General features: G+C 49.5%; 1 protein-coding gene across 1 annotated transcript in view; it reads right to left on the bottom strand.

The window, feature by feature from the left end:
* SCARA5 (scavenger receptor class A member 5) overlaps positions 1–10079 on the bottom strand; it is a 128173-nt gene extending 118094 nt beyond the window's left edge. The window contains exons 1-2 of the mRNA XM_065908193.1: positions 9731–10079; positions 5627–5747 (exon numbers count right to left, since the gene is read on the bottom strand). Of these exons, the coding sequence (XP_065764265.1) occupies positions 5627–5741 (115 nt within the window). The 5' untranslated portion in view covers positions 5742–5747; positions 9731–10079. The remainder of the gene's footprint in view (positions 1–5626; positions 5748–9730) is intronic.
* Positions 10080–23779: the final 13700 nt, after the last annotated feature.

The following is a 23779-nucleotide window of genomic DNA, read 5'->3' as shown; positions in this document are numbered from 1 at the left end:
CATGTGGTCTAAAGCAAAGCCAGCTTCCACCCAGTGACTATGAAACACACCCCTAAATCTTCCAGTAAGCAACCTCAGGGACCCAGTGACTTTGACAGAGGTGGGGAGTGGACAGACACGGACTTGCCACAGAACCAGATGCCCCGGGGACCCAGAATATTCCTTACAGATTCTACTATTTGGAGAATAGGACTAAAAGAAATTGCTTGGCTTCCTTGAGTATTGAGGCTTCACGGGGAAGCCCACAAACCCAAACGCTGCTTTCTTTAAGAAAAGGGAGGAACCAACCTTAAAACACTGTTTGGGCCGGGGGTCTCTGAAAAGTGGCATGGGTGCTTCCTAGGAGACCCTGGGTGACAGCCGCTGCTCCTGACATCTCTGTCTCCCCCTCTCCTTCTCCATTTCCCCAAGGTGTTCAGGGGGCTCCCCAAAGGGCAGGGAGGTGAAGTATCTGTGTACTGAGGGTGTACTAAGTCCGAAGTGCTTCACTCAGGTTATATCACCTGATTCCTCCAAGGTCCCAAGAGCTGAGTAACATTATTCCCATTTTGCAGATGGGAACACTGAGGATAAGAGTGTCAGGACCCTAGTGAGGCAGACAGCCCGTTCAAATCAGAGAATGTCACAGGATTTAAAAAAGGGAATCTGTGCAAAGTTGTAGCCAAGGTGTGAGACGCCCACAAGGGCCAGAGCGGTGTTCTCAGAGCCCACCCGGGCAGCACTTACTGGAGCCTGGAAGCAGAAAGCCACGTGGAGAGCGCGGTTACAAGGAGCTGTTGCCTCAGGCGGAAAGACACAGCAGCCCAAGGTGACCCCGTAGGACAGGATCTGAGAAATACACACGCCGACCTCCCGTCTTCCAGGCTGTGGTGGCTCCCCACAAGGCAGATCGCTGAGTGGCAGGGGGTGGGCGTGGAGGGGCAACGGAAGACACTCTGCACAGATCCTAGGCTGGCCAAAGTTCACTCTCCCGGCTCTTGGCACCTTCCCTGGCTGTCCTTCCCTCTTGTGGAAAGAATGGGGCCAGAGACACCCAGGATCGCACCCGCGTACCAGCCCCAGTGAGCACAGCCGGAGTCAGCGCGCGCGCCCGCAGCACCGCACGGGTTAACATCTCTGCTCTCCGGCCTGGGTGCCTGATTCTCCAACCTGCGGGAGGAGGCGGGACCAAGATAGCTGGGGGCCTCCCTGGAAATCCACTCCCACCTTTGGGCGGCTGCCCACCAGCCCTCAGCTACGCCGGATGAACTCAGGAGGTTTGATGGCTGAGAAAGTAAAGGTGGCGGTTCCCCGAGGGGAGTAATTTAATTTTACGGGGCAGGGACGCGGGAACAGGGAGTTCGGACCCTACACTCAGCAAGCGGCCTGGCTGCAGGGGTCGCATGTGTAACTCATTACCTCCGCGGGCCGCCCTTTTGCAGCGGGTGGATGATGCTCGGAGCGTGGTGGAGGGCCCGAGGCCGCGGGGTGAGCATGACTGCAATATTTTTCTGACACTAACACCTCTCGCTGGCCCTTGGAGAGGGCCGTGGAGGAGCCAGGTCCTGCCAAACATCACCCACGCCCAGCCCTCCGCCTACTGGCCCCAGACAAGAGAGGCTTCAGCTTTCAGGCGGGAGGAGAAAGGCTGGACCACGGAGGTAAGCAAGGAGGGGGCAGGCACAGAGCGAAGACTTTGGAGGTCACGTTCTGCCATGAGCCTGCCCATGAATTCCAACCACACAGATGAAACCCATGGGGTTCCCCACTGGAGACCCAGAAGTGAGGAGCCACCTGCCCTGGGCGCCGTCCTGGCCACAGTGGGGCTCAGACACAGGGAGGAGGCTGGTGGGGTCCTAAGGGGGGGCCCGGCCAAGGGGTGCAGAGGATGAAGAGGTCCTAAAGGTGTCACCATGGAGCTGAGGGCTCAAGGGAGAGAGCCTGAAAGGATGTGGGAGGCACCACGCTAGAGGGGCAGGGTGGGCTGTCATGGCGTGGATGGGGAGCTGCAGCCTGAATAGCCCCTCAGCTTCCTCCTCACCTGGTCCCTGGACAGAATGAAGGGATGGAGGCAGGGTAGGAGGAAAAGACAGATGGAGAGGAAAGTAAAGGAGGAGTGGGGGGAGGGGTTGCCAGTGCATGAAAATTAGGCATGTACACCCTAACACTTTAAAGTCCCTCCTGCGTTACAGCCTGAGTCCTACACAGAAGACGTGGGTTCAATCCCTCGGTTGGGAAGATCCCCTGGAGGAGGGCATGACAACCCACTCCAGTAGTCTTGCCTGGAGCATCCCCATGGACAGCGGAGCCTGGACTATAGCCCGCCAGGCTCTGCTGTCCATGGGGTCGCAAAGAGCTGGAAACAACTGAATACACACGCATACCTCAGTATCTAGGCTGCAGTTTTTCAGCTTTGCTTCCGCTGATCCTAAGATCCCTGGGGCCAAGGGGAGGCACCTCCCCTTCCCACCTCCCTGCTTTCAAGGGGAAAATACTGGGAGGGACTTGGAGCCCCAGCAACTCTGCTTTCATTTACTCAAAGCCTGGGGGGCAGGCAGGTCCCCACCTCGGCTCTCCCGTCCGCCTTTCTCTGCCCCTGCCAGCCCCACCCCTTCCTCCTTCTCCAGAGATGAGGGTCGAAGAAGCCAAGTGCTGGGGAAACAGACCAAATCTGGCTTGAATTTCCCCAAGTCAGAGCTCACCATTTTCCTCTTAGAGATGACAAGGAAGGGGGAAATCCAAGAAACCCAGGAGCTTTTAGGTGGCTGTTTCATCTCAATACTCCGGTCTTTCCAGCGTCCTCACGCCCCCACCCCATGTCTGGCATCCAGGAATGAGCGTGGAGGAGACCCAGACAATGTGGAAATCAAGTTTAGAATTGATTTGTTCTGCCTCCTTTAGATTTCAGGGATCCCTGTCTTTGTGCATCCATGTGCTCAGTCATTCAGTCATGTCCAACTCCCCATGTGCTATAGCCCACCGGGCTTCTCTGCCCATGGAATTTTCCGGGCAACCGGAGCAGATTGCCATTTCCTTCTCCAGGGAATCTTCCCAACCCAGAGATTGAACCCGGGTCTCCCGCCCTGCAGGCAGATTCTTTGCCATCTGAGGCATCAGGGAAGCTTCAAATGACCTTTTAAATCCCAGGTGCAGAAAAGGAGGGGTATGATGAGGTCAAGAGAAGGAGAGATGATGACCCAACAACAGCTCCCCAGGCCTCTTCCCACCCAGGGTCTCCCTGCTATGGCTTTCCCCACTGGTACCCAATACTGGCCCTCATGGCCCTATAATTAGCCCTCTGAACTGCACCCCAGTTCTTTCTTGCCAAACCAGGCCTGTTTATTGATGGGCTGGTGGGGAGAGAGGGTAGTTGAAGGATGTGAAAGCCACCTTGGCCTTTGTGGATGTGATGATGGGGAACAGCTGAGCACTGACTAGGGAGTCAGCACCCCGGGGTCCTTCATCTCTTCCCGGGTGTCATTAACTTGACAGAAACACTGGCCTGTCTCAGCGCAGCTGCTAATATTTTTCCATCTACCTCTTCTCTTACAAAATGGTATTCGGTCTTTAAGGCCTTTACCAGAAAGTGTTCATCCTTCTTGACTTTAATAATCACATATTTTGACGTCCTTTACACGGTGGGTAACTGTCTCCATGCCAGTCCCTTCCACTGGGACCAGAAGCCCTTGGAAGGCAAGAATGGTTTAATTTCTCTCTGGAGCATCTGTGGCATCTAACCCATGGCTTGACACATTGTGGGTCCTCAAAATGTGTCTGTTAGCTGGAATCCAGAGAAACAGTTCTGATGGTGGGATTTTTACTAGGGCAGATGTGTGCAAGCTAAGTCACTTCAGTTGTGTCCAACTCTTTGAGACCTCCATGGACTGCAGCCCGCCAGGCTCCTCTGTCCCTGGGATTCTCCAGGGAAGAATACTGGAGTGGGTTGCCATACCCTCCTCCAGGGGATCTCGGCAGACGATTCTGTACCACTAGCACCACCTGGAAAGGAGCCCAGATCTCCTCTCTCCTGTCCCTGCTGAGACAATCCCCAATCCCTGCCTGAGCCACCCATCTTCCCTCCCTGCACTCAGCACCTGGTGGGAGAAAAGACGGGGCTGAATGAGGAGTCATTTCTCATTTTGAGGAATTTCCAGACAAAGGCAACTGGCAGAGTGGAGCACAATGAAACACAGTGCTTGAGAAAAAGTTTGAATAAAGGCATCTGGAATGGTTGATTTTATGTCAACTTGGTTGGCCGTAGGGTACCCAGATTAAACATTCTGGGTGCCTCTGAGGGTGTTTCTGGATGAGATTAGCTTTTGAACTGGTGGAATCAGAGCAGACTGTTCTCCCCAATGTGGGTGGGAGGGTCTGAATACAACAAAAGATGGCGGCATTTGCTTTTTACTTCCCGTCTGCTCGCTGGAGCTGGGACATAGCATCTCATCCTCTCTGGCCCTCAGATTGTGACTAACACCATTGGTTTCTCTGGTTCTCAGGCCGTCTGACTCAGACTGATCTACACCACTGGCTCTGCTGGGTCTCCAGCCTACAGAGGGAAGATCATGGGACTTCCCATCCTCCATAGCCAGGTGAGTCAATTCCTCATAATCAGTGTCTTCATAAGTGTAGACATCATACTGGTTCTGTTTCCCTGGAGAAACGTAAGATAGCCAATCTCCATCTCACTGATCACAAATCTTCACAAAACCCTCACATGAGTTTCCTTCAGTTCATCTTTGAAGTGGGGATGAAGCTCTCCTATACTAACTGCAAAGAGGAGTGTGTTCATTCAGGCAACAAGCATTTATTAAGCACCCACTAAGTGTGGAGCTCTGTTGGATGCATAGGAGTCAGCTGTGGGCAAGATGCTCTGAGCTCCTCAGGAGGAAACTGCATCCATCTGCTCCAGGGTTTTAGCCCCCAAAGATGCAGTGTGGTGCAGTGAGAAGGGCTCCCTTTCTGCGCCATGACCTGGGGCCTTCGTCTCGGGGGAGGATGAGCATCCTGGAGAGGTGCATCCCTCCTTGCAAAAGCTTTGGGAAGCGGATTGAAGATCTGTCACCTGAAGGGGTCTGGGCTTCCTGGTTCAGTTGCCTTTTGCGTGACCCCAGCCTCACTGAAGAGGAGAGGATGGCAGGCAAAAGGACTGCGCTAGGAGTGAGGAGACCCAGTGCCGGGGCTGCTCTGTGACTGATGGGCTGTGTAATTGTTGTTTAGCTGCTCAGTCACGTCAGACTCTCTGTGACCCTGTGGACTGTAGCTCACCAGGCTCCTCTGGCCATGGGGACTCTCCAGGCAAGAATACTGGACTGGGTTGCCAGTCCCTTCTCCAGGGGATCTTCCTGACCCAGGGATCAAACTCGGGTCTCCTACATTGGCAGGCGGCTTCTTTACCACTGGACCACCAGGGAAGCCCGAGCTGTGTGATGCCTGACGCTTTTCTCAGTGTGGTGTGCGCTAGGTCATCTGTGAAGTGGGTCTCATTTTGTGGTCACATAGGTGTGTTGAGATGCATGAATGAGAAGAGAGCTTTCTGAGCAGGAAGTTCAACCTATGCGGTATTAGGCCACGGTGGGGGATGGGGTGGCAGGGTGGGGGAGGGCAGGGCTGACCTCGCAGCCAAGACCCAGCCCACAGCACTCACCATCCTCACACAGGTTCAGCTTGGACAGGCTCCTGCCATCAAAGGGCTCCTCAAAGATGGAGCTGGAGTCGCGGTCGCTCACGGTGGCGTGCAGGTACATGGCTTTGTTGTCCATCGCGTCCTGCAGCAGGAGAGGAGAGGGCAGATACAGGGGAGAGAGAATCAGCTGTAGCTGGAGATGGAAATGAATCTGTACAGCAAGGCATCGCCTGGATGCCCCCGAGCATGACCCCCTCGTGATGACCCCGAGCCTGAACACAGGGACCCTCCCCCATCAGCAGGCGTCAGCCACCAGTATCTGAATCCCCTCCTCAGCTTCCTTGGCTTGGAGAGGTCACAGTCCCAGGGACCTTTCTGGCCATGGGCTCTGTCCTCTCCCTCTCATGGTTCTGGGTGGGGCTGGAGCCCTGAGCTGGCGGGGAGGGCACCAAAGGCCATGCCAGGGGGCGCTGGGAGGGGCCAAACCTCCTGAGCCACACTGAAGACTCTCCAAGCTTCTGGAGTCCTGGGCACGGCAGGGAGACTGGCGTTTCTGCTCTGTGTTGGAAATGGGGGAAACTAGGCTATGAAACAGAGTACAGAGACCACCAGACCAGAACTGAAACCAGAACTGTTCCCAAACTTGGCTGGGCTGGCATGGTCAGAGGAGCTGGGTTCAGGGGGCCACAGCCAGGACTGACCCCCATGGGAGTCTGGGGAGCAGGAGGCCTTGGTGGGGTCCCCTAGACACTAAGGCCTGGGTAGCTCTAGACCAGGAGAGGACTCTGGGGTCTGGATGGTCTCCTGGGCGGCTGGGGCTTTGAGTGGACCCCGTGGAATTCCAGGAATGCCCCCTCGACACGGGGAGGTGCCACGCTATTTGAAATGACCCAGCTCCATTTACACAAGCGTGCACCACGCGATCCCATTTTGCAATATCTACACATTCCAGAGTACACGACGGGAGATTATATGCGGAGATGTTCTGGGTTTCTCCGGGTGAGACGTGTTCCAGGAATCTGGTGGGGCTTGTGGGGATTTGCGCTTCGTTTTGTTTTCTGTATTTTTTGGGTTTTCTACGATATGTTTGCTTTCTTTGTATAATCACAAGAATTCATTTGTGGAGCTGGATCACAAAGTGTTTATTTACATAAAATACTGGATATCCTTTTCCCGCATAGACGCTCAGTGGTTTCACAAATGACTCTCTGCTTTTAGCTCACTTCCAGTCATTAGTTTATGTTGACTTTTGGTTCTGATACTCTTTATGTAGATTGTTGTTGTTTAGTCACTAAGTTGTGTCCAACTGTTTGCAACCCCATGGCCTGTAGCCCACTAGTTTCATCTGTCCACGGGATTCTCCAGGCAAGAAAACTGGAGCAGGTAGCCATTCCCTCTACCAGGGGATCTTCCCAACCCAGGGATCAAACCCAGGTCTCCTGCACTGCAGGTAGATTCTTTACCACTAAGCCACCAGGAAAGCCCATAGCTATGTGGATATTGAACCAAAAAAACCCACTTTTAAAGAGTAGATTCTTTGGAAGATAAATACCCTGGGAGGATGGGATGGGTGGGTCCTAGGCCCAGCATGGAGCCAGCTCGACCCTGAGGACCAGAGAGCCGGCTGGGAGAGGGGGTAGGGCCTGGCAGGTGGCCGGAAGGGGATACCAGCCGCTGACTGAAGGGAAGAGGCAACACCCCATTCCAGTAAGTGGGGACAGTGAAGGAAGAGGCTGGCTGGATCCCTCTGCCGGACACAGCAAACACAGATCCCCTGTTTTTGTGACCTGACCTTTCTTTCCAGGGACCTATGACCTCAGGGCTTAGAGGAGGCCAGAGCCTACAAGGGCCATCCACCTGTCTTTCCACTGGCCCTGGAGGGATGGATGGGGTGTCTGCCTTTGACCTCCAGTGATGAGAAGCCACAGGCCTTGCACATGTGTACTCACATATACATGTATGCACATGCCCACTCATGGTGTTCCTAGACCCTGTGGGCCTTCCCTCCAGCCTCTGGGAGGAAGGGGTGGAGGGGAGCCCACAGCCCTGCCAGCATCTCTCCTTCCTGCCCCCTGGGGTTCCTGGAGCCCTGAACCCAGCTTCTCCCAGGCTGCATTTCTGTCCAGTTTTCGAGTCTCCGATGCCAGCCCTCTGTCCAAGTCCTCCACCCAGGGAGGGCCTGGAGGTGGGGCCCCAGGCGGCTCCGCTGCTAAGCTATAGAGGACACACCCTCATTTCACGAGCGCTCTGTGCAGCACCCCACCCTCTGGCCTCAGTCCTGGGGAGCGGCGAAGCAGGAGGCCAGTGTCTCCTCTGAGAGGGGGAACCCTCTCTCTGCCAAAGGCAACAGCAGCTGCTGCCAGAGCCTGTGGGGGCACCGAGTGCCAAGGCGGAGGTGCAGAGCTGGGATTGCTCCAGTTTCCCCATCTGCCTTTCCACCTTCTCTCTCTGCCCATCAGCTCCTGGACCAGAGCTGGGAGGTGGGGCTCCTTATCTGGAATGTGTCTGTCAGGGCGGCCCCTCCCGGCCCCCTACCCACCCCTCCGCTGGTGGAGCTGGAGCCTGGGGGCGGGGGAGAAGGAGAGGGGCCAGATGCGAGCGCGCTGAGATGGGAAGCGCTCAGCCGACTCTGCTAATGTTTGTTACTGGGGAATGAAACCTAAGAGCTTTCTGTCTGCCCCAGGTTTTATTTGGGACTGTTTTTCTTTCTTGAGGAATGGGGGGCAGGAATTTAGACCTTCCCATCATTGGTTGCAGAGCCTTTGGGCCAAGTGTGAGCAACCGACTGCCAAGTGTGGTGATGATAGAGCAGTGCCTCCAGCCTCCACCCCCCACCCCTGGAGCGTGTGTGTGTGTTCGTCCCACACCGTACAGCCATACGCCATCGGGAGCCCCCCGCCTCCCAGGGGCACTGCGAGGGGGCAGGTGGCATCCCGAAGAATGTCAGAGAGGAGGAGTTCCAGCATTTAGCCCCACCCAGGGCACTGGCCCCGCACGAGGCTGCTCCGGCCAGGATGCATGTGTCAGTCCCTTTCGGTGGCCGCCTGTCGGTCCCAAGGTGATGCAGGGAAGAGGGCCAGGTGGGGGCCCTGGAGCCAAGAGAGCTGGAAGGGAGGGGACCAGTGCCATGGAAACCCGGGCAGGGTGTAGACACCAAAGTGACCTGTGGGGAGTGGGGGCTCAGAGGACAGGGGGTCCCAAGCTGGCACCACATCTTATCCCCGGGGAGCTTGGTCCATCAGCTAACACGTCCAGCCTCAGCCTTTGCGATGGGGAGGACGCACTTCCCAGCCACACGGGCTCTGTGAGTCTCCTGTGGAACAGGGCACGTGGGAGGGCTGTATGGATGGGGCAGGTGGGGAGACGGTGGTGGAGCCGGGTGACCACCCACAGTCCCCCGGCATCTTCTGATCCTGCCAAGCAGCCTGATACAGGGGTCTCTGGGTCCCCTCGACCTCCTAGTTAGTCCCAGAAACAATGTCATGTGGACCCCTTTGCAAAAGCAATTGCAAATGCAGACCAGACCTGGGAGCCGCACCTTGATTCTCAAACCCCCCTCCAGGCAGCAGCAGGACTCAATCAATTCTTCCTGCAGAGGGGTGGCCCCAGCCTTGCTGGGTTCCAGCATTTAACTCTATAGGGCTCATAACTCCTCCAAATCAGATAGGGATTACCATGAACAAGGTATTCTCTGGAGAGAGAATCGCTAAGGAGGTTTTAAGCCCTGTCCTCCTCTAACTGTTCATCTGAAGCATCACTCAGAACTAGAGAGGTGCAGATGGTTTATAAATAAGCTCTGCCTTCCTATGTTCCACCGCTGGGCACACCCACAGGCACACGCATGCACACACATTCACCACACACATGGAGAGACTGGCACCTGTACCATCTGCTCCCTGAAGAGGCTCTGGAGCTCTGACACAAGCCAGGCAGAGTTGCCACTAAGGCGATCACTTCCTCTGGCTCCCAAATACCCACACTCACCAGCCCAGGCAGATGGATGAAAACCTGGCAGACCTCCCAGGACCTGCACCTCCACGCGATGCCCAAGCCCGTGCCCTGTGTCCTCTGGCTGCCTTTAGGAAGCCATGCCCAGGTGCCAGGACAGTCAGTGCCCAGACTCACCTGAGTGCCCCCAGTGAAGCTGCAGAACCTGTCCCCTCAGTTCCTGGCCTTTGCCATGGTGGCTGGAGAGCTGGCCACTGCCCCCACCCCGAGACCCAGGGAGCCCCTCAGAGCTCGTCCCCACTGCCAGCCGAATCCAGACGGAGTCATAGAGAGTGCGCGGTGCCCAGGGTCTCGGGGGTCACTTCTCCAGGAGGATCAGATCAGGAGGCAAGGCTCAACCTCGTGCCCAAGTGGGAGTCCCTTGGTGTCTGGCCTCGTTCAGCCTCGGGCAGCGCGCGAGATGTTCTGTGGAGGCACCAGCGGCTCCGCTAGGTACTGACTGAGCCGTGAACTGCAGCTGCACTGGCCGCCAGGCTTTATAAAGTTCTTGGAGCAATTGCGAGGCTCCCCTGGGGCCCAGAACGCATCCTCCCTCTAGTGGCCAATCTCAGCGTTACAGCTTCACACAGGAATGCCTGCTGCGTCCAGAGGAGCCTTGGTCTTGGGACTCCACCCTCCTGCTCTAAAGGCTCTGCTCGAGATACTTTTTGGAAAACTTCTAGCGGAATGGCAGCTAGACCTGGCTTAGGAGCTGCGCAAGGAACCCAGCCTTGAAAATTTATTTATAGGACAAGATTGGCATTGCTCAGTTCATTCACCTAATTTGGGGTAGAATGACTACTTGCCGTGTTTTCTTGGAGCCGTATCTACCCTTAAAGGACACAGACTGCCCACACCAGGGAGATTCAGAAGAGGACTCTGAGGGTGCTGAAGGAACTTCCCAAAGTCAAGTTCAATGCGGTTCATGAAGGAAGCCAGGATTTCTGAAGCACTGACATTGTACAAGGGTTAGGCTACAGGGATGAGTGAGAGGAGGCTGCTGTCCTTAGGGGGTTGCAACCCAGGCTGAGAGGCAGGCTTGGACACAAATAACCGTGGCGCTACTGGTAGAGAACATAGGAGACATAAGAGACACAGGTTTGTTTGTTTGTTTGTTTGTTTGTTTAAGAGACACAGGTTTGATCCCTGGGTTGGGAAGATCCCCCGGAGGAGGAAATGGCAACCCACTCTAGTATTCTTGCCTGAAGAATCCCATGGACAGAGGAGCCTGGCGGGCTACAGTCCACGGGGTCACAAAGAGTGAGGCGTCTGACCACAACTGAGCGTCTGACCACACACCTGTAAATCTCAGCATAACTGTTTAATGTGTAAAAACAGGAGCTCTCACCAAAATGTTAAGGGGGTGATTACCTTCGTGCAGGTTGAGATGGTGATGGGAGAAGCATCAGAGAAATTCTGAAAACAATCTGAACCATGGTACATGATCAGTTTGTATGTATGCCCCTTCCCCCGATTCCCACCCCAGAGACAGTGCTCTGAAGGTAACGTTCATGAACATTTGCCCGTTTATTGGTTACAAAGTCAGCCTCAGCACTGGAGGGGCAGACCTCGTACCTGAGAACAGTCTGCCAAGGCTCAGCTCTGCCCCATCCCATGCAGCCAGCAAACCACAGCTGAGTCACAGAAGTCTTAGTCACTGTCAGTGACTGCCTCCCGGCCATCCCTGGGAGGGAGCTACAGTGTGGGGCTGTGGGGCTCCGAGGCTCCGTTTTACTGGAAAAAGCAGTAATTTATCGTAATGATGATGGTAATTATAATTGGAGGATAAGGAAGAGGAAGGAGGGGAGAGGATGGGGAGAAAGAGGAGGAGGAGGAGAAAGGGAAAGAAGTTGAGAGCAAAACATTTCATCATATGTTCCCTGTGCCAGGCAATTCCAAGTGCTTTTCATATATTAACTCATTTAACCTTGATGACAGCCCTGTTAGGTAGGCACTGCCATTGGTGGTGGTTTAGCCACTAAGTCATGTCTGATGCTTGCAGTCCCATGGACTGTAGCCCACCAGGCTCCTCTGTCCGTGGAATTCTCCAGGCGAGAATACTGGAGTGCCATTTCCAGTGGGTTGCCATTTCCTTCTCTAGGGTATCTTCTCCCGCAGGGATCAAAACAGCATCACCTGCATTGCAGGCAGATTCTTTACCAGTAAGCCACCAGGGAAGCCCAGGCACTGCTATTATCCCCATTTTATAGAGACAGAGGAAATAGGTGATTTGTCCAAGGTCAAGCAGCCGGCAAGTGCCAGAGCTTGATTCTACTCCAGGCAGTGTGACTGTAGAGTCTGTGCCCCTGACCACTCCCGTAACTGCCTCTGATGAAAAAGAGTGTGTTTCAGTCACCCATCAAGTCACCAGTGTTCCTCTGAATGTCATCTTACAAATGGCAGGAAATGTGCTTAAAGTGTTATCTCCAAGCATCTCATTGCAGAGAATGTATTTATTAGCAGTAAATGCAGTGATTGGTGAGACCATGGTGATGTCCTACTTTATGTGAAATAAAGCATTTTTTATTTTTACTGAAGTATAGTTAAAGTGTTTCAGGTATACAGCAAAGTGATTCATTTATACTTATATGTATTCTTTTCAGAATCATTTCCCTCATACATTATTATAAGATATTGAATATAGTTCCCTGTGCTATACAGTAGACCCTTGTTGTTTATCTATTTTACATATATAGTATGTATCTGCTAGTCCCAAATTCCTCATTTATCCCTTCCCCACTCCCTTTCCCCTTTCATAGCCATAAATTTGTTTTCTATGTCTGTGAATCTATTTCTACTTCAAAAATAAGTTCATTTGTGTCATATTTTATATTCCACATGTAAGTGACATCATATGGTATTTGTCTTTCTCTTTCTGACTTCACTTAGTATAATAATCTCTAGGTTCATCTATGCAAATGACAGTTCATTCTTTTTTATGGCTGAGTAATATTCCATCACATGCATATGTGTGTGTGTGTGTATACACACACACACACACATATATAACTACGTCATCTTTATCCATTCATCTGTTGAGGGACATTTCAGTTGCTTCCATGTCTTGGCTACTATAAATACTGCTGCTGTGCACATTGGGGAGAATGTATCTTTTTGAATGAGAGTTTTTGCTTTTTACTGGACATATGCACAGGATTGCTGGATGATATGGTAACACTATTTTCAGTTTTTTTAAGGAATCTCCTTACTGTTCTCCATAGTGGTTGCACCAATTTACAATCCTACCAACAGTGTAGGAGGACACAAAGCATTTTTCTTAACGCTCCCACACTGCTGTGCCCTGGCCATAGGGAAATGGAAGAATGGGGGCCCCAGGGCAGCCCAGGCTCTTGGCTGAGCCTCCTTTACCACTGGCAATTGATGACACAGATGGAGTTCTCTACAAGTGACACCCATGAATGGATATAGAACCATTAAGCTATAAAATTGCAGGAAGAAGGAAGCTTAACCTTTTAAACTCAGCTTCAGGCAAGAGGGGGTGCCTTTCCCTCATTAGTTCTGATTTATTTCACTTCTTCTAGTGATAAGAGTAGCCTGTATTGTTGCCTGGAGCAGTCGTTCATTCTGTTTCTTCTTTTTGGCTGAGTAATATTCCATCTTATGCACAGAGCATGATTTGTTTATCCATTCTCCTTCTGATGGGCGTTTGGGTTGTTTCTAATCTTTGTCTGTTAGGAATAAAGCCACCCAAACAGCAAAGAGTTTTGATCATGAAGTATAGGAATGACCTGTGAGGCAAGATTTCTAGTGGGTGAGAGTCTTCCATGGGCAGCTCATAGCTCAGATGATAACTTCTTGTCACCTGAAACCAGCATGGTCCACAGCATTGCTTGCTTCCATTCAATCGCAGAAGGCATTTATTTATTTATTTATTTTAGCAGAATATGAGAGTTCTGGTTGCTTTTTTTTTTTTTTTTTTTTTTTGGCTGCACCAAGTCTTGCATCTTGCAGCATGCAAGATCTTCGATCTCCATTGCGGCCTGTGGGATCTCTTAGTTGCTGCCTCCTGGATCTAGTTCCCTGACCAGGGATCGAACCCCCAGGACCTTGCATGGGGAGCTCGTACTTTTAGCCACTGGACCACAAGGGAAGCCCCACAGAAGGCATTTATAATAGGGATCTCCCCACCCAGACAGTATTATGAAACTGATTGCCCTGAAGGAGAGTGGGATAAACTTCTGAAGTAGCTGCATCTATGGATGTGGAAGCCAGTGAGGTCCATCAAGGTGCTCAAGTGCTTCCCACTTTCTTTGAATGATTTAATTTGTTTGTCCCAACAGTTCTCTAGGGTGGAGGTGGGGAGTTATCATCCTCAGTTTTCATATGGAGGAACCCAGCAATGCTGAAACTGAAGGTCACAGTGCTGGGCTCTCAGATGCAACATCCACAGCGGTCCTCTACTCTGGAGCCTCTTCATCTGCAGAGATTCCTTCCCTGCATTCAGTTATTCATTCAACAAACATCTGCTGTGGAACCTTGCAGCACAGCCTGACTGTTTTCACAAACATGAGTTAGACCTAGCCCCTTCCTTCAGGATCTCATTCTGGGGGAAAGACGGTCTGAGATGAGAATCACAGCCTGGCAACCCTCAAGGGGTTCCTCATGGCTTCAGGCTAGATGAATCTCAAACCTTCATGCTCAGGCCTGACTTTGTTTCCCCCCACCCCATACCACCGCACCCCACCTCTGCCCAAGATATTATTTTCTCCCCCAACCAAAAAAAAACCTCTTTAAAGTTTAACATATCTAAGGAGAAATGGACAAAACATAATCCAATTTGTACATTCTTCACAAACTGAATAGGAGCCAACACCTGAGTCAAGGGCAGAACAGACACTCCCTCAGAAGTTCCTCTCTGGCCCTCCTGGTCCCTGATCCCCCCAACACTGGTCACCACCATCCCATAGTCCATCTCTATAGATGATTCTGCCTGTTCTTGAACTTCACATGCATGGACTCATTCACTGTATGTCTAGCTTCAATGGTATGTTTCAGATTGTTCCCTTTTCTGGTGTTTAGCAGTAGTTCGTTCATTCTCACCACTGTAGGTCCTCCACTGTGTGAATAGCCTTTCTACTATGGATGAACATTTGGGTTAAGTTCCAGGTTTTGACTGTTCTAAAGAGTGCCACCATGACCATTCGCATGCATGTCTCCTGGTGAACAAATGGGTGCATCTCTCTTGGGTATATACCTTGGAAAGGAATTGCTGGGTCATTGGGTGGCCTGTGTTCAGCTTCAGTAGATGTTGCCCAAGAACTTTGCAAAGTGGTTGTACCAGTTTACCAACCTCCAGCAAAGCATCAGGGTTTTAGATGGTTCACATCCATGCCTGTGTTAGTGACATCTCTCTTTTGTAGAGGCATCATACTGTGTTTTGGGATTCCCTGGTGGCTCAGTTGGTAAAGAATCTGCCTGCCAATGCAGGAGATGTGGGTTCAATCCCTGGGTTGGGAAGATCCCTTGGAGAAGGAAATGGCAACCCACTCTGGTATTCTTGCCTGGAGCATCCCTATGGACAGAGGAGCCTGGTGGGCTCCATGGGGTTGCAAAGAGTCGGACACAGCTGAGCAGGCACCTACGCAAACATACTGTATTTTGTTTTTTTAATATTTATTTATTTAGGCTGTGCTAGTTCTGAGTTTCAACTTGCAGGATCTTCGTTGTGGGATGAAGACTTCTTAGTTGCATGCAGGATCTAAAATAAAACCCAGGGATCGAACCCAGGCCCCCTGCATTGGGAGCTTGGAGTCTTAGCCACTGGACCATGAGTGAAGTCCCAAACTGTGGTTTTAATTTGCATTTCCCTGATGACCAGTGAAGCTGAGCTCCTGTAACTCTACTTATTTAGTCTGAATTTTTTTTTTTTTAACCTGGACTCTAGGCCTGAATTCCCAGCTGTCTGTGTATCTCCATTTACACCAGCAGGTCTCTGCTTGATGGATTTGTGTTGACTGTTGTGTCTGTGTGGAGTGGTTCCCGCACATGTTTCCATGATGAACTCTTGCTGCCTCCTAGTCTTTTCTCAAATGTCATGCTCTCAGCAGAGCTGACCCTAAGGTTCCTGTTTAAAATCGCTCTCCGGGATCTGCCTGGAGATTCTCCATACCCTTGGCCTTTTTTCTCCATTACCCCATAGACTTAATTTATGCTTGCTGATGATTATTACTGTATTGTTGATGTTCTGTGGAATACCAGCTCATGAAGGCAGCTCACTCATGCACCCCAAAGGCCTACACCAGTGCCTGACAGACAGCAAGGGCTGCACAGACAAGCATTGTTGTTGCAGGGAGAAGTCAATTCTGACTCCATCTTGGAACTGTTTGACTTGCTTTCCATTGCTTTTCTTACTATAGTCCTACATAATGGGCTGCCTCAGAGAATCCTGCCCCTCTGCCATTAAAGTGCCTTTGTTCGGAGACCCTGTCCGCCTGTGGATGGCTGGAAGGAAGAAATTAACACATCCTCCTGCCTGAGGCTTGCCATTCTAGATGTTTGCAAGATTGATGGCCTTTTTACTTTGCTTCCTCACTGCACCCCCACCCCCACCCCCCACCCCCGATCTCAGATCCATTAAAAAAAACTGGCATCCAGACCCTGGTAAGAAGATTATTTTGAGATATTAGCCTGCTGTCTTTTTGGATACTAGCCTTACCTCGGTCACAGATGCTATCATACAGCGAGCAGAGTGAGCTTGGACTTGGTAATTGTGTGAAGATCTGGAGTTGAAAGTGTGTTCTAAGCACAAGAGACAAGTAGATGCACAGTCCCCAGTATGGAGACGAAGTGGACACGCAGAGGGGCAGGCGAGGCCTGTGTGGCTGAGCTCAGAGAATGCAGGAGGAGCGGCCTGGGAGAGTCTGAGCCCAGGGTTAAACCCGGGCCACTGCTCCTCTCATGGCATCCTCTTTTTCCAGGGAGCTTAAAGGTCCCAGATCATATACTTAGGGTTTTTTCTTTTTTTTACACATATCTTCACTGTAATTTACTATTTATTTTTTTAAATTGAAGTATAGTTGATTTACAGTGTTGGGCTAGTTTCAGCATACAGCACCGTGGTCTCAGTTCAGTTCAGTCACTCAGTCGTGTCCAACTCTTTGCAACCCCAGGAACCGCAGCATGCCAGGCCTCCCTGTCCATCACCAACTGCTGGAGTTTACTCAAACTCATGTCCATTGAGTCGGTGATGCCATCCAACCATCTCATCCTCTGTCGTCCCCTTCTCCTCCTGACTTCAACCTTTCCCAGCATCAGGGTCTTTTCAAATGGGTCAGCTCGTCACATCAGTTGACCAAAGTACTGGAGTTTCAGCTTCAACATCAGTCCTTCCAATGAACACCCAGGACTGATCTCCTTTAGGATGGACTGGTTGGATCTCCTTGCAGTCCAGGGACTCTCAAGAGTCTTCTCCAACACTACAGTTCAAAAGCATCAATTCTTCGGTGCTCAGCTATCTTTATAGTCCAACTCTCACATCATACATGATGACTGGAAAAACCATAGCCTCAACTAGACGGACCTTTGTTGGCAAAGTAATGTCTCTGCTTTTTAATATGCTGTCTAGGTTTGGTCATAACTTTCCTTCCAAGGAGTAAGTGTCTTTTAATTTCATGACTGCAATCACTATCTGCAGTGATTTGGGAGCCCAAAACAATAGTCAGCCACTGTTTCCACTGTTTCCCCATTTATTTGCCATGAAGTGATGGGACCAGATGCCATGATCTTAGTTTTCTGAATGATGAGTTTTAAGCCAACTTCTTCACTCTCCTCTTTCACTTTCAACAAGAGGCTCTTTAGTTCTTCTTCACTTTCTGCCATAAGGGTGGTGTCATCTGCATATCTGAGGTTATTGATATTTCTCCCAGCAATCTTGATTCCAGCTTGTGCTTCATCCAACCCAGCGTTTCTCATGATGTACTCTGCATATAAGTTAAATATAAGCAGGGTGACAATATACAGCCTTGATGTACTCCTTTTCCTGTTTGGAACCAATCCATTGTTCCATGTCCAGTTCTAACTGTTGCTTCCTGACTTGCATACAGGTTTCTCAAGAGACAGGTAAAATGGTCTGGTGTTCCCATCTCCTTCAGAATTTTCCACAGTTTATTGTGATCCACACAGTCAAAGGCTTTGGCATAGTCAATAAAACAGAAATAGATGTTTTCTGGAACTCTCTTTCTTTTTCGATGATCCAGTGGATGTTGGTAATTTTGATCTCTGGTTCCTCTGCCTTTTCTAAAACCAGTTTGAACATCTGGAAGTTCACGGTTCACGTATTGCTGAAGCCTGGCTTGGAGAATTTTAAGCATTACTTAACTAGCGTGTGAGATGAGTGCAATTGTGCAGTAGTTTGAGCATTCTTTGGCATTGCCTTTCTTAGGGATTGGAATGAAAACTGACCTTTTCCAGTCCTGTGACCACTGTTGAGTGTTCCAAAGTTGCTGACATATTGAGTGCAGCACTTTCACAGCATCATCTTTGAGGATTTGAAATCGCTCAACTGGAATTTCATCACTTCCACTAGCTTTGTTCATAGTGATGCTTTCTAAGGCCCACTTGACTTCACATTCCAGGATGTCTGGCTCTAGGTGAGTGATCACACCGTCGTGATTATCTGGTTCTTGAAGGTCTTTTTTGTACAGTTCTTCTGTGTATTCTTGCCATCTCTTCTTAATATCTTCTACTTCTGTTAGGTCCATACCATTTCTGTCCTTTATTGTGCCCATCTTTGCATGAAATGTTATATATATCACAGCACAGTCATCTAGTTATATATATATATATATATATTGATATATGTGTATGTGTGTGCGTATATTCTTTTTCAGACTCTTTTCCATTATAGGTTATTACAAGACATTGAATATAGTTTTCTATGCTATACAGTAGGTCCTTGTTGGTTACCTATTTAATATATAGTAGTGTGTATCTGTTAATCCCAAACGCCTAATTTATTTTGAAAATTAAATTAATTGTGCTACAGTACCCTGGAGGAGGGCATGGCAACCCACTCCAGTATTCCTCCCTGGAGAATCCCCATGGACAGAGGAGCCTGGCGGGCTACAGTCCATGGATCGCAGAGAGTCAGACGTGGCTGGGCGACTATGCACAGCACACACGTAACACGGGGCTTCCCTGGTGGCTCAGATGGTAAAGAATTTGCCTGCAATGCAGGAGATCTGGGTTCAATCCCTGGGTCAGGAAGCTACCCTGGAGAAAGGAATGGCAACCCACTCCAGTATTCTTTCCTGGAGAATTCCATGGACAGAGGAGCCTGGTGGGCTACAGTCCATGGGGTCACAAAGAGTCAGACATGACTGAGCAACTGAAACTTTCACACATAATATAAAATACAGCATCTTGAGTTTTCAAGTATACATGGTACACATAGAGTTAGGTAAATCCACAGTATTGTGTGACCCATCTACAGGACTGTTTTATCTTGCAAAACTGAAACTCCCATCAAAAATCACCCTTTACTCCCATCCCTGTGTCTGGGAGCCAGCATATATTTATACTTTCTGTCTCTATGAATGTGACAATCTAGATATTTTATTATTTCTTCATTTGTGGCTTGCTCTACAAAAATGTATGCTTTGTGATTTTTACCTTTAGTCTTCATTTCTTTTTAACCTGGTTCAGGTGAAATATAAAAACTTTTAACCTGGTTCAAGTGGAATATAAAAAAAAAAAAAAAAAAACTTATCCATGGTTCACGAACCAGTGTTTATCTTTTTCTGTCATTGTAGGCTTTGTAGGAATATCCTGACAAAAAGTACATAATGTCTCAAAACCCAGAATTTACATTAACCCTTTAAAAAAAGAGACATTGTTTAATTATAGTTAATTGAATCAATTTAGGTCTTGTTCAGCAGAGTTTTTGTAAAAAGTAGTTATTGTACACACAGGAAATGATATACGAATTTGACTTGTGTGGTTCTCTACAAGTTTGTTTGATCAATAACATAAATGCTTTCTGGCTTGTCATCTTATTGTTTATCTCACAGCACCCATCTGATCTTAACTGAAATCCATCACCCACCTCCTGCCGCAGGCCTCACTGCCCCTGCCAATAGGAGCTAAATGTTGGGGGAGGAAGGATAAACCCCAGGAAGGGGGCTTCTGAATCAGCCCAGGCCTCTGGGAGAGTCTGTGTCTGATAAGCTTTACATCTCTCCTTTGTTGTCATTCAGTTGCTCAGTTGCGTCCGACTCTTTGTGACCCCACGGACTGCAGCACGCCAGGCTTCCCTGTCCTTCACTATTTCCTGGAGTTTGCTTAAACTCTTGTCTATTGAGTTGGTGATGCCATCCAACCATCTCATCCTCTATCGCCCCCTTCTGCCCTCAATCTTTCCCAGCATCAGGGTCTTTTCCAGGCTCTTTGCATCAAAGAGGGGGCCAAAGTATTGGAGCTTCAGCATCAGTCCTTCCAATGAATATTCAGGGTTGATTTCTTTTAGGATTGACCGGTTTGATCTCCTTTCTGTCCAAGGGACTCTCAAGAGTCTTCTCCAGCACCACAATTTGAAACATCAATTCTTCAGTGCTCAGCCGCCTTTTTGGTCTACCTCTCACATCTGTACATGACTGCTAGAAAAACCATAGCTTTGACTAGACAGACCTTTGTCGGCAAAGTGATCTCTGCTTTTTAATATGCGAAGTTTGATGTAGCTTTCCTTCCAAGGAACAAGCACTTTTTAATTTCATGACTGCAGTCACCATCTGCAGTGATTTTTGGCACTCAAGAAAATAAGATCTGTCACTGTTCCCACTTTTCCCCTATTTACCATGCAGTGATAGGACCAGATTCTATGGTCTTAGTTTTTTAAATGCTGAGATTTAAACCAGCTTTTTCACTCTCCTCTTTCACTCTCATCAAGAAGCTCTTTAATTCCTCTTCATTTTCTGCCATTAGACTGGTATCATGTAGTGACTTTTATTTCTTCCTGCACAATTTCCTGTATCTACCCCCCCAAAAGTACATATATTTTGTTAATCAGAAAAATCCAATGATCATCTTTAAAAGATGATTCTGACACTGTAAGGCTGAGCTCAGACAAAGTTGTAGATTCATATTATTGAGTCTAGACCTTAATCTGAGAATTCCTACATGCGTGTCCTTCAGCAAAGCACTAAGCTCTTGGTCTCAGGATTCTCACCTGACATAAAGATAATAACCTCTTTTCACAGGGCAGTTGTGAGGGTCAGATGGGATGGGACAGTGGCTATAAGCCCACTAGTTTCATGAGATATTCCTCAGAATCCCTTGGAATAGGTTTCTCTGGTCAAACTAAGTGTGTCCTCTTATTGCAGGACTTATCAGAGCCTTTAAGGTAGTATTGAGCATGGTGCCTTCCCAAGTGGGCGGGGGGTGGAATGTTAAGGTTTCTCCCTTTTTAAGAGCACATGGAGAACAGGGCTAGTGCTCCACAGCTGGTGCAGAAGGAAATTCTGATTTAAGGTAGTGAAAAGACTTTGTTTACAATTTAAATAAAAACAGATGTCAGAAAACTGTGAGGCTTATTCCTCTGAGTGTCAAAGAATAGAAGATGGCTTATGCTGCTGGGGTGCGGGGAGGAGACATTCAGTCCTGTCTGTCCCCTTCCTGGGGTGGGGGGAGACCCGGTCCCACCCGCCCCACCTGCCGTTGCCACCGCAGCCTGCAGCAGAGCCTGATAAATATTTGAGAGCCGGATGCCTAAAGCATGGGTTTCACCTCCTTGATCAAGGCCAGTGACTGCCACTCCATCTTGTTTTCTTAACCTTGATCCCCACTGAGGCCATCCCTCCTCACGCCTCCCCACCCACACCCATCTCCCTGGAGTCTGTGCTCCAGACTTTCCAGCGCAGCTCACAGCAGGACCAGCCCAAGCCCCGCCCCTCTCCGGAAGTATCCTCCGCCTTCCTCTTCTCTCATTGGCTCTTGTGCTCAGGGGTGGCCCCACCCCCTCAGGTCCCCGAACAAAGTACTGTAGGATTTTTTGAGCTCAGGGAGGTCAGAGTTCATGTGTTATCCTCTTGCGTGTCACCCCTCCAGCATCTAAGCCAGCATCAGCCCCAGGGCAGGTGGTGGGTCAGCACTTACTAATTGATGACCTGATAGTCAGCTTAAAGATGCCAAAAACGGTGGACCCCCAGGCAGGACACTCGACCTCGCCTCCACCTCCCAAGCGCTGTGGGTGTGCACAAATCTCCCAACCTCTTCAAATCTTACAGTTTCCTCATCTGTCAGACTGGGTTGTGACTCCCTGGCCTTCCTGTCTGCAAGGGTTACTACAAGGGAGAAGAATGTTGAAAACTCAAAGGAGTTTGCAAATGTTAGCCATTGTTGTCATTTTTCAGGGTTGATAGCTCCTGACAGATGGAGTATTCATCATGATGTGGTTCCCTCTCTGGTGTCCAGCTGCTGACAGCTGGCGCGGAGTTCAAGACAGTGGGAGCAAGGGCCTCCACCTCATGGAGTTCCCTGCTCAGCATCCAGTATGGAATCCTCCCAACCATCTGCTTCGTCCCCTTGTGTTCGACTCATTTTCATTCATTTCCCAGAAGGTATGGGGATGATGGATTACAGGAAACAGCTCAAGTTTTCTGACACTGGTCCAGGCTTTTAGGCACTGAAGGCCATGGGTGCCTCTCCCCATCATGTGCATAGGCCAGAGACTAAGAGTAGGGCTTGCCCGGACTTCCTCCTGTTGTCAATACCCCGTGGGACCCAGCATGGGTAACACAGTGACGGACTTGAAGGGGATCTGTCTTGGAGCTGAGATGATGTAAATTTTGTTTGGGAATTGAGTGATGAAGTAATTTTAATGTGAGCAATTTGTAATTGGGAGCCAAACATGTTCATTCAAGTGAATCATAAGGAACTTCTCAAAAGAGGGTGAAAATTGGGGCCAAAACTCAGAAGACGAGATTTAGTGGGATAAATGTAAAACAGATAGCAGTGCTGGGGAAACTCATCTGTTTACGTACAGGATATGGGGTAGCAAGCCTCTCAGGAACACATAGGAAAAAAACATAAGATTTTAAATGACTTCGAGGTTGATGTAAGCCAGCAGGGGTTGAAAGAAACAGATATTCAGCTATTTCAAAACTTAGGTTGCATTAACAGAAGTATGGTGAGCAGAAAAAGGGAGGTGACAGCACCTGAAGTCTACATCGGTGAGCTCACACCTGGTGAAGTGCGCTCAGTTCTAAGGTGCATCTGATTGAAAGACTAGGTTGCAGCTTAGAGGGTGCCCACAGGAGTGACTAGGGTGGAGAAGGGTCTGGAAACCAACAGGAAAGAGAAGTATTAAGCCCAGAGCAGAAATCACTCAAGGGGATGTGTTTTCTGCTGGCAGATACATGAAGAGCTGTCATGGGGAGCAGTGTTTGTTTTGTTTAAATAATCCAAGAGGGGAGGCAGATTTCTATTTAGCATATAGAAGCTCTGGGTTTCCCAGGACTAGTGATAAAGAACCCCCCTGACAATGCAGGAGATGAAAGAGACACAGGTTCAATCCCTGGATCGGGAGGATCCGCTGGAGAAGGAAATGGCAACCCACTCCAGTATTCTTGCCGGAAGAATCCCATGGACAGAGGTGCCTGTCCATAGCGTCACAGAAAGTCAGACACAACTGAGTGTCTTAACACACATGCACCACAGTGCTGCATAAGTTTAGGTTTTTATAGAAGCTCTTATTCGCAACAGCTGTCTGGATCTTGGTGTTCTGGCTTGTGATGGAAACTTCACATTGTTTAATCAGGGCCTGGGTAACCTGTGCTTAATGGAAGTACCACACAGGGGTCTCCTACACCAGGCAGCTGGTTGGAGTCAGTGACCTCTGACATCTCTCCCAAGTCGATGAGCACCTTTACATGAAAAATTTCTCTGCCTTGTTAAAAAGTGACTTACACTGATTTTTCTGCCTAGATTGCTTTGGCTGGGGGAAGGAAAGAACATTCCATGCATGCTTTTCATATTAAGAACTAAGAACAGGAAACATTATCTTCAATAAATATAATAATAATAATAAAGATATTTTGGCTGTGTATTATGCCAGAAAGAGAGAAAAGGAGAAAAAAGGGGGGAAGTTAAAGAGAAATTGAGAAAGAATGAGGGAGGTAAAAGAGAGGAAAATGAGGCACATAAATGGAAAAAAGGAAAGGGAGGGAGAGAAAA

The sequence above is a fragment of the Muntiacus reevesi genome, chromosome 17, assembly GCF_963930625.1.
Source record: "Muntiacus reevesi chromosome 17, mMunRee1.1, whole genome shotgun sequence".
NCBI lineage: Eukaryota > Metazoa > Chordata > Mammalia > Artiodactyla > Cervidae > Muntiacus > Muntiacus reevesi.
The sequence above is the reverse complement of the archived record's forward strand: the minus strand, read 5'-3'. Positions and strand labels throughout refer to the sequence as shown.